Genomic DNA, 16,623 nt, shown 5'->3' with positions numbered 1-16,623 from the left:
TCCATTTATATCACATTCATAAATGTATGTTTGAAATGTGCATCCCTGGATTCTGCCATTCTTCGGGGTGGGGAAAGGTGAAGATGTTTATTCAGCCTGGCCGGAGGCTGCATTCCAAAACCAGGGAAACCCCTTTGATATTAGAACAACAAAGGAAGGGAAGGAAGGGAGAAGAGATCTGGTTTGTATCCCCATCTGAAACTGAAAGGAAGAAAGCAATTAGCAATAAAGCACGAGAAGATTCCCCTTCCCCACGAAAGGGTTTGACACCTAAGTTTAATTGATGTGAGTCTGAAAAGATGGGGTTGAGCGGGGGAGTTGAAACGGGAATCCTTTATATAGTATCAAAATGTAACACAATGCCAGATCCTGTCTTGTATTTCCACAACCAAACACATCCTAGTAAAATCTCCTTTTTGGACAAACCTGGCTCCAAGAGTTCTTATTTCCTAAGATGTGATTTGGGGTGGGTCCTAACAGTAGACAGGATCTGCTATAACAGTCAACCTGGAAGGGAAAACCTTACCAAGGGACTTTGCAATAAATACAATGTCTGGCGACGAAGCAAGAGAGGAGGGAAGCCCCACAGAGAGGGAGCCTTCCTCCCAAATGAAATCCCAGAAATGATGGGAAGCTAAAGCGGCATATTCCCCTGGGGAAGGAGTGGTGGAGCAGCATGACCGAAAGCCCTGGTGGTTGATGGGCGTTGGAAGGAAAAGTGAGTGGGAAAAGGCATCGGGGGAAGTGACCCCGTGGCGGAGCAACCACCAACTGGAATGGAGGCAAGAGATGGAGAGCTCCCTGCACGTCAATGAAGAGGAGCGGATTCTAGAAAGAGCTATCGACCTATTGAAGGCAACCCTTAGCTCACTAAGAGAGGAGAAAGCTGAGGACCGCAGCTGAGTCAGTGCCTGGGGCCGCAACTGGAGAGGTAACGGAGGGGATCCAGCATCTGAAACCCCGGGGCCGTCCAATGGAACAGGAGTCACTGCCTCAGCAGTACCCACCCCCCCAGAACCACAGACGGGGAGCAGGATGAGGAGCGATACTGTCCGTGGTGCAGACAACGCTCCAGTCAAAGATTCCCGCCCCTGGAAGTAAAATTCAAGGGGGAGCCATCACGATTGGGATTTTTCCTAACCCAAGTCCTCAGCTATATGGAAGAATATGGACGGGATATCCCCAGTGACAAAACCCGCATCCGAATTGTGCAATCCGCCCTGGACGGATCGGCTGCAGACTGGGTGGTGAACATGCATGACTCCAATGCCCCTGAACTCAACGATTTCAACCGATTCATGTCATCCTTGAGGTGGCAGTTTGAGGATCCTTTGGCTGACCGTAAGGCCTGGGAGAGAATCAAAACGGTGAGGCAGGGCAGGCAAGCGGTGGCCTAATATACCCAAGAATTCTGAACCATCACCAGCAAGCTGAACTGGCCAGAAGATATCCTCCTTAGCCATTTCAAAGACAGTCTAAACTACAACCTGTATGACACTTGCCTGCCTCGAGGAGACCCACTCCATCTCGACGACTGGTATGTCCTGGTGGAGGAAGTGAAAATAGACCTACTGAAGAGACACCACAGAGGAAAACCATGGAGCCGCCTGCCACCCGAGCAAACACGCGAGGGGGAAAAACCACCAGCCACAGCCAAAAAATCAACAGGATGTTTCAACTGCGGGAGAGAGGGCCACCGCGCCACAGAATGTCACTCAAAAGCCCCTCCACGAAAAACAGAGGCATCATCTTCTAAGAAGCTGGGGTAGTCCCAAGGCAACACAAAAGAATCCTCCATGAAGGGGACAGAGGCTGTAGAGTCCACAACTCCTGCCAAGAACTGGGATTGTACTCCAGCCTGCACCGCAGGGACGGTGGACACCTCAGAAGACAGCTCAGAGGGAGAACCATTGGTAAGTGGACCCCTTCCACCCATACTTAAGACAGTGACTATATCAGCTTCCTCTATACCGGAAGCCATAGAAATAAAAGCTCTGATAGACTCTGGTTGCATCCGCTGCCTTATCAGCCCAACACTGGTGGAGAGATTGAGCACCCCAGTGAGGAGACTAAAACAACCAATCTCCTTTAATCAATTAGATGGATCAATAGCGGGGGGGGACCAGCTACCCGAGCCACTTTACCAATTCACCTATCCCTGGGGTCTCATGAGGAAGACATAACGTTTATACTGGCCCCAGGCATGGAATGCCCAATGATTTTAGGACTGGAATGGCTGAAGAAATGGAACCCCGGGATAAACTGGAGGACAGCAGAACTCAACTTCCCAAAGGGGGGGGGGCAGAAGAACTTAGACTCCAAAGCATCCCCCCAACCCGGAGAGAGGAGACAGCATCAGTGGGGAAAGAGAAGGGGTTAGATTTAGATTTTTTAGATTTTATTAGATTTATATACCGCCCTTTCCTGAAGGACTCAGGGCGGTTTACAGGGCATTTTAAAATCACATCAATATAAATACAAAGTTAAAAGAGAATTAAAAGATTAAATTATCCCTGAAAATAAAACCCCAGTTAAAATTCTCAGCCTGGGTCAGAGAGCTCAAAGAGCCAAGTCTTAAGGTCCCGACGGAATGAGCGAAGGTCAGGGGCAGTCCTAAGCTCTACAGGCAGCTGATTCCAAAGGGCAGGCGCACCCACAGAGAAGGCCCTCCCCCTGGGTATTGTCCTCCAGCAATCTTTTACCAGCAGTACCCTTGGCAAAAATCCCAGCAAATTTAATGATTTCTAACTGTATTTAATTCATTGAGCTATAGGGCACCCTTGGCAAGGTACTCAAATGTCTTTGGACCAGTGGACAACCTTCACATATTTCTGAATGATATGTATTAGTTCCATTCATTACAGATGGATAATCTGGATACTAAGCTATATTTCATTGCTACTGGTTTTTGAGAAGTACTTAACAGTTTTCAATACAATTGATTTTTCAAGAAACACTTATAAAATTCTTCCTTGTGGTTAATCTGCTGAATGGTATGCTTAGAAACAGCTAAAGGCCATGGAATCCCACGGATTCCATTTTGTCTATCGTATTATTTAATAATGTTTTGAAGTTATTGGTGAATACATAAATGGATATTTATTTTTTCTTTCAGCGTTGTCTTTTCCATTAGATTTTAAACAGGTTATGACGTCCTAAATAAATGTCTAGAATCAATATTGAACAAAGTAGTGGAGTAGCTTATAAATAGAATAGTTATTATATGATTTTGTATTTAATTTGCTTTGAATAAGATTGATCTTGACAAGAATTTTAAATGAGAAACAAGATGTTGCATGCAGCAGATGGATCTTTGACCAGGGATCTTGATCAGGTTTGCAACTTGGAAAAAAGAATAAACAATTTCTGGGTGCCCTGGTGGTGAACTGGAGACTTGTTTGTATGTTTGCCACTGCCTTTCCACGAAACATTAGATCAAGCTACAATCACACCTGACTCAATCACATCCTGATTAATTACTAATTTTCTACATCATCATGCCTTTAAAGTGTCTATAAAAACTGAGCCTTTTATAATGTGGTTGTGAGGAAACTAACTAGGCCCAGCAAAAAAAAAATGTATCAGCTAATATTGTACAATGTCTATTGATTTCTAGTATGACTTCAGCCCCAGTTCTCATTTTGCATTTGAATAGATGGTAAATATTGATATGTGCCCGTTTCCATGTACTACTTGTATATCCCTCTCTCAACACGCTGCCTGCCCATGAGATGGTATTCTTCCCAACTCAAAAGATCCTTAGGTTTCTGTAGCAGGAATGATGCTAGTATTGAGAAGGAGAATGGAAGCATAATTCCTTTTCCTTGCAGTAATTTTGAGTGAGACTGTGCAGACTATGTGCCTTATCCCTACCCACAAGCAGTTCTCAGGAAACCTGTTTTCTGTAGCATTAGCAGCAGAAAATGATGCATCTACTTTCACAGGGCAATTGATCAACACGATCAATGTCTGATGGGAAAGAGAAAAGCAATTTTCTGTTGCTAATAGCAAGGGGAAAATAATAATAAGTTCCCTACCAGTTATTTGACTAGAGAGAAAAGCTGCTAGACATTCCTACAGTTTTGCAGCTAAGGGCTCCTCTAGTTGTTCTCCCACGTGTACTTTCAAGGTTTCTGTAAGGATGAATTCAGCCAGCGAAGTGAAGTAATGCTTTGTTTCCTCACCATGTCAGATACTAGTGATTACCTAAGTGCTTCTAGTAATGGAAATTCCTTTCCATAATAATTTTTTTGCTTGCTGATATATAATAAAAATATTTTAAATATTATTTGAACCCATTGACAACAAATGTGCCTTTTTTCCATTGATGCTGACGTTCTTATTTATTTATTTAAAAATGATGATTGTCTCTTTATGTAAAATTTTAATTTGCTTGGGAAAAGGTATCTGATGAGAACACTCCTAAAGAGTTATGGTCTAGCCAGCTTGTAATCTTAGGACTCCCATATTGGGATTTTTAAAAACCCTAGTTGACAGCTATATTACAGCAAAGAGATAAAAAACTATGTATGCAATGCTATAAATTTGTGGTCTGGATTCTGAAGCCCAGGCATGCCTTAAGCTTAAAATCATTTTCTACTGCTGCCAGCTTTGCAACCTTGGACTAAGTTTCAAAAGAAAGGATAGAGCCACAATGTCTAAGAAATCAATGCCTCCTTAAAGTTGGGAGCAGAAAAAGGAAGTACCAGATTTCTGGGAAGAGTACTTTGTCTAGGCAGAAATAAGATGTTGCTCTGAATAGTTGTGCTATAATTCTATAATCTCTTTATAATCTCAGTTCAACTGAAGCAGTATTGACTGTATTTGAGCAAAGAGTGGGAGTTTCTGGGTTAAAGGGCTCAGTGGGTTAGGACGCTGAGCTTGTCGATCAGATGATCGGCAGTTTGGCGGGTCGAATCCCGAGTGCTGTGTAGCAGAGTGAGCGCCTGTTACTCATCCCAGCTTCTGCCAACCTAGCAGTTTGAAAGCACATAAAAATGCAAGTAGAAAAATAGGGACCACTACAGTGGGAAGGTAACAGCGTTCCGTGCGCCTTTGGCATCTAGTCATGCTGGCCACATGACCACGGAGATGTCCTCGGACAAGCGCTGGCTCTTCGGCTTTGAAATGGAGATGAGCACCGGCCCCTAGAGTCGGAAACGACTAACACGTATGTGCGGGGGAACCTTTACCTTTAAGGGATCATAAGTTACTGACATAATGTTTCTAAAAGTCTAATTGAAACTGTTATTTCTTGAAATTCATTTTTACTTTGATCATCCAGATAACTTGATGTTAATCAGAATAGAGCTGGAAGGGACCTTGGAGGTTTTCTAGCCCATCCCCCTTCTCAAGCAGGAGACTCTATACCATTACAGACAAGTGACTGTCCAGTCTCTTCTTAAAAATCTCCAGTGATGAAGCTCTTCCACTGGTTAATTGTCCTCACTGTTAGGAAGTTTCTCCCTAGTTCCAGGTTGCTTCTCTCCTTGATTAGTTTTTATCCATTGTTTCTTGTCCTGCCTACAGGTGCCTTGGTAAATAAGTTGACCCCCTCCTCTTTGTGGCAACCTTTCAAATACTGAAATACTGCTATCATGTCATCCCTCGTTCTTCTTTTCTCTAGACTAGCCAAACCCAAATACTGCAACTGTTTTTCATACGTTTTAGTCTCCAGGCCTTTAATCATTTTAGTTGCTCTTCTCTTTTCCCAAAGTCTCAACATCTTTTTTATAATGTGGTGACCAAAACTGGATGTAGTATTCCAGGTGTTGTCTTACTAAGGCTTTATAAAGCAGTACTAATAACGTGATTTTGATTCTAAGCCTTGGTTTATACAACCAAGGATTGTATTTGCTTTTTTGGCTGCTGCTGCAGACTGCTGGCTCATATTTAAGTAATCATATTTAAGTGATCATCCACTAGGACTCCAAGGTTCCCCTCACAGTTACTGTTTTTGAGCCAGGTTTTGCTTAATCTGTACTTGTACCTTTGATTTTTCCTGCTTAAGTGTAAAACCTTGCTTTTCTCCACATTAAATTTCATGTTGTTGCATAGGGCCCATTGTTCAAGTCTATCAAGATCTTTTTGGATCCTGAGCTTGTCTTCTGGAGTGTTGGCTATTCCTGCCAGCTTAGTGTCATCTGCAAATTTGATGAGTTCTCCTTCTATTTCCTCATCTAAGTCATTTATGTAGATATCTGCCAGAACAATTATTGCCTAATGCTCTGTTTTTCAAACAAAACAATATTCCTTAAACTCTGGATCAGATCTTGACTAAGAAGTCCTTTACTATCTTTGCTGTAAATATTTACTGATGGTTTTTCACTCAGGATTGTCCAGTTGTGCCTCTAGCACTGTTATGACAGAGCAAATACAATTACTGACTTGGAAAGATAAAGAAAGATCACTAGATGGCAGTGAAGAAACACAGAAAGTCTAACTCTTAGTTGCCATCTTCTGCTGTTTTATTTACCATTCCCATATAGCTGCACTAAAAGAAGGCAGTTTTTTTCAGGCACTAAAGCACAGTTAGAGGAGTTAAATAGCAGGATAAAGGATCTGAGTGTCTCTTTCTGGGTCACCAGTCCTACGAAGAGTTAGTCTGGGGCTTAACTATTTTCATCACCTAAGCATCCATTAAGGGACACGGTGGCTCAGTGGGTTAGGATGCTGAGCTTGTCGATCAGAAGGTCGGCAGTTTGGCGGGTCAAATACCAAGTGCTGTGTAACAGAGTGAGCGCCTGTTACTTGTCCCAGCTTCTGCCAACCTAGCAGTTTGAAAGCACGTAAAAATGCAAGTAGAAAAATAGGGACCACTACGGTGGGAAGGTAACAGCGTTCCGTGCGCCTTTGGCATCTAGTCATGCCGGCCACATGACCATGGAGACGTCCTCAGACAAGCGCTGGCTCTTTGGCTTTGAAACGGAGATGAGCACCAGCCCCTAGAGTTGGAAACGACTAGCACGCATGTGCGGGGGAACCTTTACCTTTAAGCATCCATTATGCAAATTCTGAATAATTCTGTCTGGAAAATCTGATGGGAATGCTAAAATATTTCCAGCAACCTCTGACCAGCATACTTTCTATACACAGTTGAGAGCAAGACAGTTCACAAAGAGAATCCAGTAGACTTTATTGTTACTGGATGACATATTACAGGAGAGAGATACAGATGAGTCCAGCCTCCAAGTCTCTAACACCTTATATAAAAATCTTTGCAAAGGTAATGTAAATAAATTGTAAGAATTCTTGAAAATGTGAAAAGCTATATTATACACCTGTGCATAATAGTTGTAGGACAGAGATCTGTTGCTATATACACCAGTAAACTCTGATTGGTAGCTCTGATTGGTACTGTGGTATACTAGGAGCCATGGTGGTGCAGTGGTTAGAATGCAGTATTGCAGACTAACTGTGACCATAGCCAGGAGTTTGATCCTGACAGGGCTCAAGGTTGATTCAGCCTTCCATTCTTCTGAGGTCAATAAAATGAGAACCCAGATTGTTGGTGGCAATAAGCTGACTCTAAACCACTCAGAGAGTGTTGTAAAGCACTCTGGAGTGGTATATAAGTCTAAATGCTTTTGCTATTACTATGCCAGTTCTTGGAATATTCATGGATGAATGCCAGGAAAGTTAGTTGATTACCTGCTAGTTGATGTGTGCTCTAATGCTTCAAAGTCTAAGCAGTTGCATCTACAGACTGATGAATGTTTGGAAAGTTGGTGTGACTCACATCTGAGTAATTTTTCATTGGCAGAGCATATGGTAATACCTGATTCTTTAGTAGATCCCTAGCCAAATCATGTGGTCAAGGAATCAATGCAATTGGAAGGAGCTAGCTAGACCCTGTCTTTCTGAGGAAATTGTTTATCTTTTGGCCAAGATGGTTACTTTGCATCCAAGAAGCAATCAGCAATGGGAAGACCAGAAAATGGAAGAAAATGGAAGACTCTAAATCTTGAGTGCAAAAAGCACATCTGCACCCACACAATGAAATGGCATAGCATCTCAACCTGTCTGTAACATTGCATACATTTGACTAGTTTTCAGACATAATTAATCCTGGACCTGCTGATAATGAATGGAATGGAATGGAATGGAATGGAATGGAATGGAATGGAATGGAATGGAATAGAATAGAATAGAATAGAATAGAATAGAATAGAATAGAATAGAATAGAATAGAATAGAATAGAATAGAATAGAATAGAATAGAATAGAATAGAATAGAATAGCAGAGTTGGAACGGACCTTGGAGGTCTTTTAGTCCAACCCCCTGCTCAGGCAGAAAACCCTATACCATTTCAGACAAAGGGTTGTCCAGTCTGTTCTTAAAAACTTCCAGTGTTGGAGCATTCACAACTTCTGGAGGCAGGTTGTTCCATTGATTAATTGTTCTGTCAGGAAATTTCTACCTAGTTCTAGGTTGCTTTTCTCCTTGATTAATTTCCATCCATTGCTTCTTGTCCTACCTTCAGGTGCTTTGGAGAATAGCTTTACTCCCTCTTCTTTGTAGCAGCCCCTGAGATATTGGAACACTGCTATCATATCAACCCTAGTCCTTCTTATTTAACTTCTTCTTCTTCTTGTTGTTGTTAGTTGCGAAGTTGTGTCCAACCCATCGCGACCCCATGGACAACATTCCTCCAAGCCTTCCTGTCCTCTATCATCTTCTGGAGTCCATTTAAGCTCATGCCTACTGCTTCAGTGACTCCATCCAGCCACCTCATTCTCTGTTGTCTCCTTCTTCTCTTGCCCTCAATCTTTCCCAGCATTAGGCCCTTCTCCAATGAGTCCTTCTTTCTCATTAGGTGGCCAAAGTATTTGAGTAGACATACCCAATCCCAGCAACCATTCTTTATATGTTTTAGCCTCCAGTCCCCTAATCATCTTTGTTGCTCTTCTCTGCACTCGTTCTAGAGCCTCAACATCTTTTTTACATCATGGTGACCAAAACTGGATGCAGTATTCTAAGTGTGGCCTTACCAAGTCATTATAAAGTGGTATTAACACTTCATTTGATCTTGATTCTATCCCTCTGTTAATGCAGCCTAGAACTGTGTTGGCTTTTTTGGCAGCTGCAGCACACTGCTGGTTCATATATAAGTGGTTGTCCACTAGGACTCCAAGATCCCTCTCAAGTTACAAGGTACCACCTATACTGTACCTGTGCATTTGGTTTTCCTTGCCTAAAGGAATGAACCAGTTTTGTCCATCGTTAACTATGGGGGGTGAGGTGTTACCCCCCGTTGATAGGGCTCGCAACTTGGGCATCCTCCTGGACTCACGGCTCAGTTTGGAAGATCATATAGGAGCTGTGACCAGGGGGGCTTTTGCCCAGGTCCGCCTGGTGCACCAGTTGCGGCCCTATCTGGACCGAGATGTCCTACACACAGTCACTCATGCGCTCGTGACCTCCTGGTTAGACTACTGCAATGCTCTCTACATGGGGCTGCCCTTGAGGACCACTCGGAGGCTTCAGTTGGTGCAGAATGCAGCCGTGTGAGTTGTGATGGGAGTCTCCCGATACTCCCGTGTAACACCTCTCCACCGCGAGCTGCATTGGCTTCCGGTTGCCCTCCAGGTGAGATTCAAGGTGCTGGTGATGACCTATAAAGCCCTAAATGGCATGGGTCCGGATTATCTTAGGGAGCACCTGCTGCCAGCATCAATTTCCCATCGTCCTGTGCGCTCCCACAGGGAGGGCCTCCTTAGGGTGCCGCCGGTCAGTGAGTGCTGGCGGGTGATCCCCCGGGAAGGGCGTTCTCTGTGGGTGCGCCTGCCCTATGGAATGATCTGCCTGTGGATCTCCGGACTGCCCCCCGACCTTCGTTCGTTTCGCCGGGACCTAAAATCCTGGTTATTTGATTTATCTGGCCTGGACTGAGGGGTTTTAAATTTTTAACTTTTTGGGCTATTAATTGTTATTTAATTTTATTTAAACTCTATTTTAACTTATATTGTTTTTTAACTTTGCCCCGTAAACCGCCCTGAGTCCCTCGGGAATAGGGCGGTATATAAAACCAATTAAATAAATAAATAAATGTAGAACCTTACTTTTTTCACCATTGAATTTCATTTTGTTAAATAGTGCCCAATGTTCAAGTCTGTCAAGATCCTTCTGTATCTTAAGCCTATCCTCTGGAGTATTGGTCATTCCTGCCAGTTTGGTGTCATTGGCAAATTTTATGAGTTCCCCATCTATCCTCTCATCTAAATCATTGATGAAGATGTTGAAGAGTACTGGGCCTAAACAGAGCTTTGGGGTACCCCAGGGCATACTTCCCTCCATGTAGATGCAGTTCCATTGAGGACTACACATTGAGGGTAGTTGGTTAGCCAGTTATGAATCCATCTGGTGGTAATGCTGTCTAACCCACATTTTTCTATCTTACCTAGTAGTAGGTTGTGGTCTACTTTATCAAATGTCTTACTGAACTCCAAGTAAATTATATCCACTGCATTCCTCTGGTCCACTAATTTTGTCACCTTGTCAAAGAATGCAATAAGATTTGTCTGGCATGATCTGTTTTTTGACAAACCCATGTTGGATTTTGGTTATGACTTTGTTTGCTTCTAATTCACTGATTCGTTGCTTGATTATCTTTTTCAGAATTGAGGTCAGATTTAAGACTCAAAGTCTCAATTCTTTGAGTCTTAAATTTGCTTCTCAATGTAACATATCCGCAGCAATGATCCAGTCATTGTTGAATCTAGTAAAAGTTAAACGCTAATTAGAATCCTAGTAATAGAGTAAACTATATTACTAATTATAGATTCTCAAAACTATAATAATAATAATAAACTGTAATAATTTTTCATTATTCTACTGGGCTGCATAATTGAACTTAAACAAGAAGCAATATTTCATTTTACGAGGTGTACAGTATCTCAGCAAAACTGAAATTATGTTCAGCTGAGGCTCAAATACAATTACTGTTCAGTGCCTAGCTGGGGCCTTACATTTACTCCTTATAAATAGGTCCAATCTAAATTCCTAAAGGCCATATTACATATAGCCCCTGGCATTCCAAATATAGTATTAAAGAGCTAATTAAAATTGTAAAATGTAGTATTAAAGAGCTAACTTAAAAGGGCTAACTAAAATTGAAATACATGCCTGGACCTGCATCATAGCATACTGACTAAAGTTACTCTTTTCCCCAGAAGCCTGAGTTCTTCATTTATTGAGGATAGTTATGAATGAGTATTGACCACTAGAGTTTTATAAAAACTCCAACATCTCATTCTTTATGATGACTTTTGAATTTGCACTTAGTGTGTTGAAACCATGTATGAAACATCTAAAAGCCCATAAGAACCAAATTGCTTTACCAAAGAATGTTTTTTGAGAAGTCCCTTTTTTTAAACCAGTGAGATATTTACATCATAAAACCACCTGCAAGAGTACAAAATTTAGCATACTTCAACACTCTCCACAGCTGTTCAAGAGTTCCTTCAAGGTTATCTCCCTAACTCTTTATATCTAATCTGACACAGAGTTTTTGTTTCCTGATGCTATATTTCCACAGGCTCAGTTTCACCAGAACAAGTAGGATTTTTAAATTTATTTTTAAAGAAAATAATTATTTATTGAAAAAATATATATGCAATGATTATAGGAGAAATAGAAAAATGGCATATGCAACTAAATGGGTTCTGCTGATGCAGTTACAAGGAGCAGTTATCCATACTAAATCATGGCTTTAAGATGCATACTGTCTGGTACATACTAGACACAGTGATTATGCCAGCCTCCTGCCCGAACATAGTGATACCTACTGAACTGTGCAACATTTTGATCATCTTCCAACATTTTATGAATTGTATCTTCTTGAATTTCCTATTCAGATTTGTAAATATTTCTTCTATTTCTTCAGCAAGTAATGGATTCCTCTAAGTAATTCCTCTCTGTCAGAATATCAGGATAGTACAAAGGCACTTAAGCTTTGTAAATTATTACTTACAATTTATACCCCTCCACTCAGGTAGTACTTGCTTTCGTCCAAACTATTTTTGAGAGCAAATCTTCTAAAATTTTAAGAATTTATTCACTTCTGACTGAATTCACCATTATGTAGTCATCAGATTTCCTTTGTAGTAAGGATGATATTGTAGAAAGGCTTTTCTTATAAATCTCTGGTGCAGAAGAGATTTTGCACAGAAACTCTGTTTTACAAAATTCAACTATACAATATGAGATCCAGAGATGATGGCTATTGAGAATGCTTTTCCAATGTGAAATGATTTGAATAAATGTCATCAAGTATACAAAATAATATAATCTTGAATATCTTCAGACTTCTAAAAAGCTCAGCTAATGCCAGGCTTATTGGTCTCTTTTCATGGTTTAATTTCCTCAACTCTTATGATATACAGGTCCAGAATCAGAAACCATATATTTTGTCATACAAACTCAAGTTCAGTAGTTCGGCCTGCAAAGAGGTTCTGGAAACCACCATTTTGCATTTGAAGAATTTCTATTATTTTCTGGAACCTTCACTTGTGTTTGAGAAAATATACATTTATCAGTAACAAGAATCATTAACAAGTCATACTATGAGAATGTGTTAAGCCAGGTCAGTTTCCACTTTACCTTGTACTCTATACAAGATTGCTTATTGCTAAAATCCAAATAAATATAACCCATGGAATTATAAAATCAAATTAAATTACATCATGATCATCTGATTATTGGACATTTTGGATTCTACAAGACTTTATACCTCCAGTGACCTTTGGTGGCATTAAATTAGAGCAGAAATTATCAATGCATTACAATCCCTCTTAAATGTAGGTGAGTGAATTGCTTGTCTGGTTAGCATACATGTCTTCTTATGTTTCTGTCCTCAAGTACAGTGAGTCAATTGTTTTGGACTTTATTTTCAAGTACAAGTCAAAATATATTTTTGTTCATAGTTTAATGTGGTCAGTTTCCTTCTGATCCTAGCCCACAGCTCATGAAGCAAGGATGTAAAATGTGAACTGCAAAAAATCTGAATGACAGTTTGATGGCAAAAAAGAGGCGAGGGTTTTTTTGTATTTCCTTTCTGCCAGCTAGTAGTTATTTGAATTTTGCAGCGTTATGAAATTGCAAAATTATTCCTTTGTATCTTTGTGCCTATATGGTCTCCCAGAATACATAATCATAAACAGAAGCTCTTAATTTCTTGGAAGTTTCAAGCACAACATAGTCAAGATAATGTTTAGAATGTACTCAAGCTGTCTACTTTGTATAACTGTAGCTAGATAGGCATAATGGTTTCTGCTTTGGACTTTCTCACACGTTATTAACAGAATGGTGACCGGTGATGAGACCTGGGTGTTGTATGTGAACCCTGAAAGCAAACAGCAATAATGGTGTGGTGTTATACACACTCACCAAAGAAACTCAAAAAAGCTCGGCAAACATTGTCTGCCAGAAAGGTTATAGCAATAGTATTCTGTGATGCCAAAGGAGTACTGCTAGTGAAGTCCATGGAGTGTGGTTCAACCATCAGTTCAGAAGTCTACTGTGAAAAGTTACAAAAATTCAGACCAGCCATCCATTAGAAGCATCAGGGCATGCTGACTTACAGTGTGGTGTTAGTTCACGATAATACTTGCCCGCACACTGCTAGACACACCCAAAAACTTTTGAAGCAATTCCATTGGTATGTTTTTGATCACCACCACCACCCCAATAGCCCAGATTTGGCACTGAGCAGCTACCACCTCTTCAGGCACATGAAACATTGGCTTGCGTTGACGGTAACAATATGCTTCAAGATGCTGTTACAGGTTGGCTTCATCCCAGGTGGGAGATTTTTTTTGCAGAAGGAATTTCAAACCTTGTAAGACATTATGACAAGTGCCTCAATTTGAATGGCAATTATGTCAAAAAGTAATGTAATGTTGTAGTTTTCTAATGTGTATAATAAAAGTTCTGTATCTGCGAGTGTCTGTCATTGATAACCAAACTGAGGTTTATTTCTGAATTGCCCTTGTAACAGCAAGCTTCCACACAGCAACACTCCAGATTTTCACTTGTGTTTTTTCCCAATAGAATTATTCCTTCCTCAGTTACTACCGTGGATTAGATACACTGGATAGAATACGAAAGGCCTAAACAAGACTGCATTGTCTCTACAGACCAGAAGAAACAAAATGGAACTTTTTTCATAGCTGGTAACAAGCCTGACTTTCCATGAATCATCTACTGTTTTATGCTCAGACTAAGCCCACACTTCATAGCAGCCTTCAAGATAACTGCTCAAATTAATCTTACAGCATACCAGCTACATTCATATAACTACACATCTGTTCTTGATATTCCTTCCCAGCCTGGTCATGTCAACCTCTTTCATCCTCTAACAATGCTGATTAAAGGACAAGAAGATTATGAAGTAGTACAGATTTTTAATTTTCATTTCTATTATTTATGTGTGCAGTATCTGGGAAGTGATTAGAAGGTTCCTCTTTTGGAGTGCTTTAGATATGCATTCTCTCAGCTTGACAAACTATTTTCCTCTAAACTAAAATAAGCCAGCTTTCATACAACTGGAGAAGGTATATATTGGGAGGGCAACTGATGGAACCCCCCCCCCCCCAGCAGGCCTCCTCTTGAAGAAAAGGAGAACTAGGTGAAGAATAAGATTCTAGCAAGTATAATCTGAGGAAGTTAATTCTATCTCTTAGGTCTTGGTGGAGTCACTTTCAACAACCTCTGACTCTGCTTATGTTAAACTCAGACTCTGAAGGAAGGACAGAAGCACAAAATCTATAAGAATGCTTCCATCTCTCATTTGAGTAGCAGAGAACTGAAAAATAGAAATACCACATTGTGGGGGAAAATGTCTTGGAATTAATATCTGATTCTGACGTAGGCTGTTTTTTAAAGTAATTCAGTGACTAAAATTCATTCCAAACAGAGCCAGTTTTGTTTGGCTGGAGACTAGGAGCTTTTGGTCCTAGTTCCTTTTAAACATTGAAACCATATTGGACAGCTGTATTTTGACTCCTTTGTTTTTTTTGAAGATGACCCTTTCTTGGACAATGCAAGTAATTCTGTATCTGCTGAACCTGTGATGTCTCTTGTTCTCTAGCTTTCTGAACTTGCTGAGAATTAATCTTAATTTTAACTGGGGTTTTATTTATGCAGGGACAAATATAATTTTTTTTTAAATTTGTTTTTAACTTTTGTATCTTGGTTTTTTAATCACCCTGTAAACCGCCCTGAGTCCTTCGGGAAAGGGCGGTATATAAATGTAATAAAATAAATAAAAATAAATACTGTATACATAACAAAACTTCCTGAACATTGACCATTCTACTGCCTACTGTTTGTTTGCTTCCTATAGTTGTTTGATGCTGTTTTTTTTGCTCTGGATTTCCTGGTTATGTCTCTTGAATGAAAGGCATGGGAATATCTCTCCCTCTCCCTCTATCATCTCTTCCTCTCTCTCCCATCTCTGACTCTGTCTCTCTCTATCTACCTCTCTATCATCTATCTATCTATCACCTATCATAAATTGGAACTTATTAAAATTAGTAATGGCCCCCAGTTTATGCTAACTTCTAAATGTTTAAATAAAAGCATTATCTTTCTTCTGTTTATTAATAATACACACTGTAAGCTATCCAAAAAGATATATCTGGATATAAATGTTTAATACAGTGGGTATGTGGGAATCAGTTATCCATAATTCAAGTCTGTGCTTTGATTCAAGCCAGCATTTCAATTTTAATTGTATTTGTTAACAAAAAGTACATTTGATGTGCAGAACTAAGGGCTTCAATAATTTGTTTCTTTTAATTTCAGGCCTTATTGTCCATGAAGGAGCATCAGTTTGCAGAGTATTTAAGCGTTGGAGGGCTGTCAATTTGCTCTGGGATGTACAAAATTATGACAAAGCAACAGACATAGAAGAGAGCACTCGAGGAGAATCCTCCACAGCTAGGACTTTGTGGCTACCACTAAATGTATTGAGAAACAGAAATTTAGTTCATTCAACACAGTTAACCTCACCAAGATTTCAATGTGGCTATGTTTTATTACAACTATTCAGTCGAATGAGACCTCTGGAGGATTCATCAGATGACAACAGTTCTGGGGAGGTTGTTATGAGAGTGACTTCAGTGTAAAAGTTATGATCATTATGCTTCACACAAAAGGACATTGTGCCCAGAACTTGTGAAATATTCTGGAATGTAATGCAAAGAATGGTGAAACCATAGCACATAAAAATATATAAACTTTTTTAGTTTATGCTTTTATATGATCAGTTGAATTGCAAATACATTTTCCCAAGAAAGTATTTCTTTCTTTTTATACCATGATTTATTACTTTTTATCTATTTGTACTTGGCATTTATAAAAATATAATTTAACAGTAGCTTTAATAATGTGAAGACAAATATTTTAAACTACAACTATTTTTGATAGATTTAAATGTATTTTCAAAGTTCTAAGTCATCTATAATTTTTCCAGTCATAATAAATTATATTAATGACATGGCTTGAGGTAACAATAGAAATTCATCTACATAATTGCAGTTTGGGAAATAAGCATATGTTTCATTTTGGTCTTTGGACAAATATAGTTATTTTAGGATTGGATAGGGGTGTTGTGCTGTAAA

General features: G+C 40.0%; 1 protein-coding gene across 1 annotated transcript in view; it reads left to right on the top strand.

The window, feature by feature from the left end:
• Positions 1-16,128, top strand: part of MARCHF11 (membrane associated ring-CH-type finger 11) — a gene marked incomplete at both ends in the record, with an annotated part of 41,747 nt that extends 25,619 nt beyond the window's left edge. Inside the window, one exon of the mRNA XM_081325579.1 lies at positions 15,806-16,128. Within this exon, the coding sequence (XP_081181705.1) occupies positions 15,806-16,128 (323 nt within the window). The remainder of the gene's footprint in view (positions 1-15,805) is intronic.
• Positions 16,129-16,623: the final 495 nt, after the last annotated feature.

The sequence above is a fragment of the Vipera berus genome (genome assembly GCF_964194415.1).
Source record: "Vipera berus genome assembly, chromosome: 3".
In the NCBI taxonomy this organism is placed as follows: Eukaryota; Metazoa; Chordata; class Lepidosauria; order Squamata; family Viperidae; genus Vipera; species Vipera berus.
Note: the sequence above shows the minus strand (reverse complement) of the source record. Positions and strands in the feature narration are given on the sequence as shown.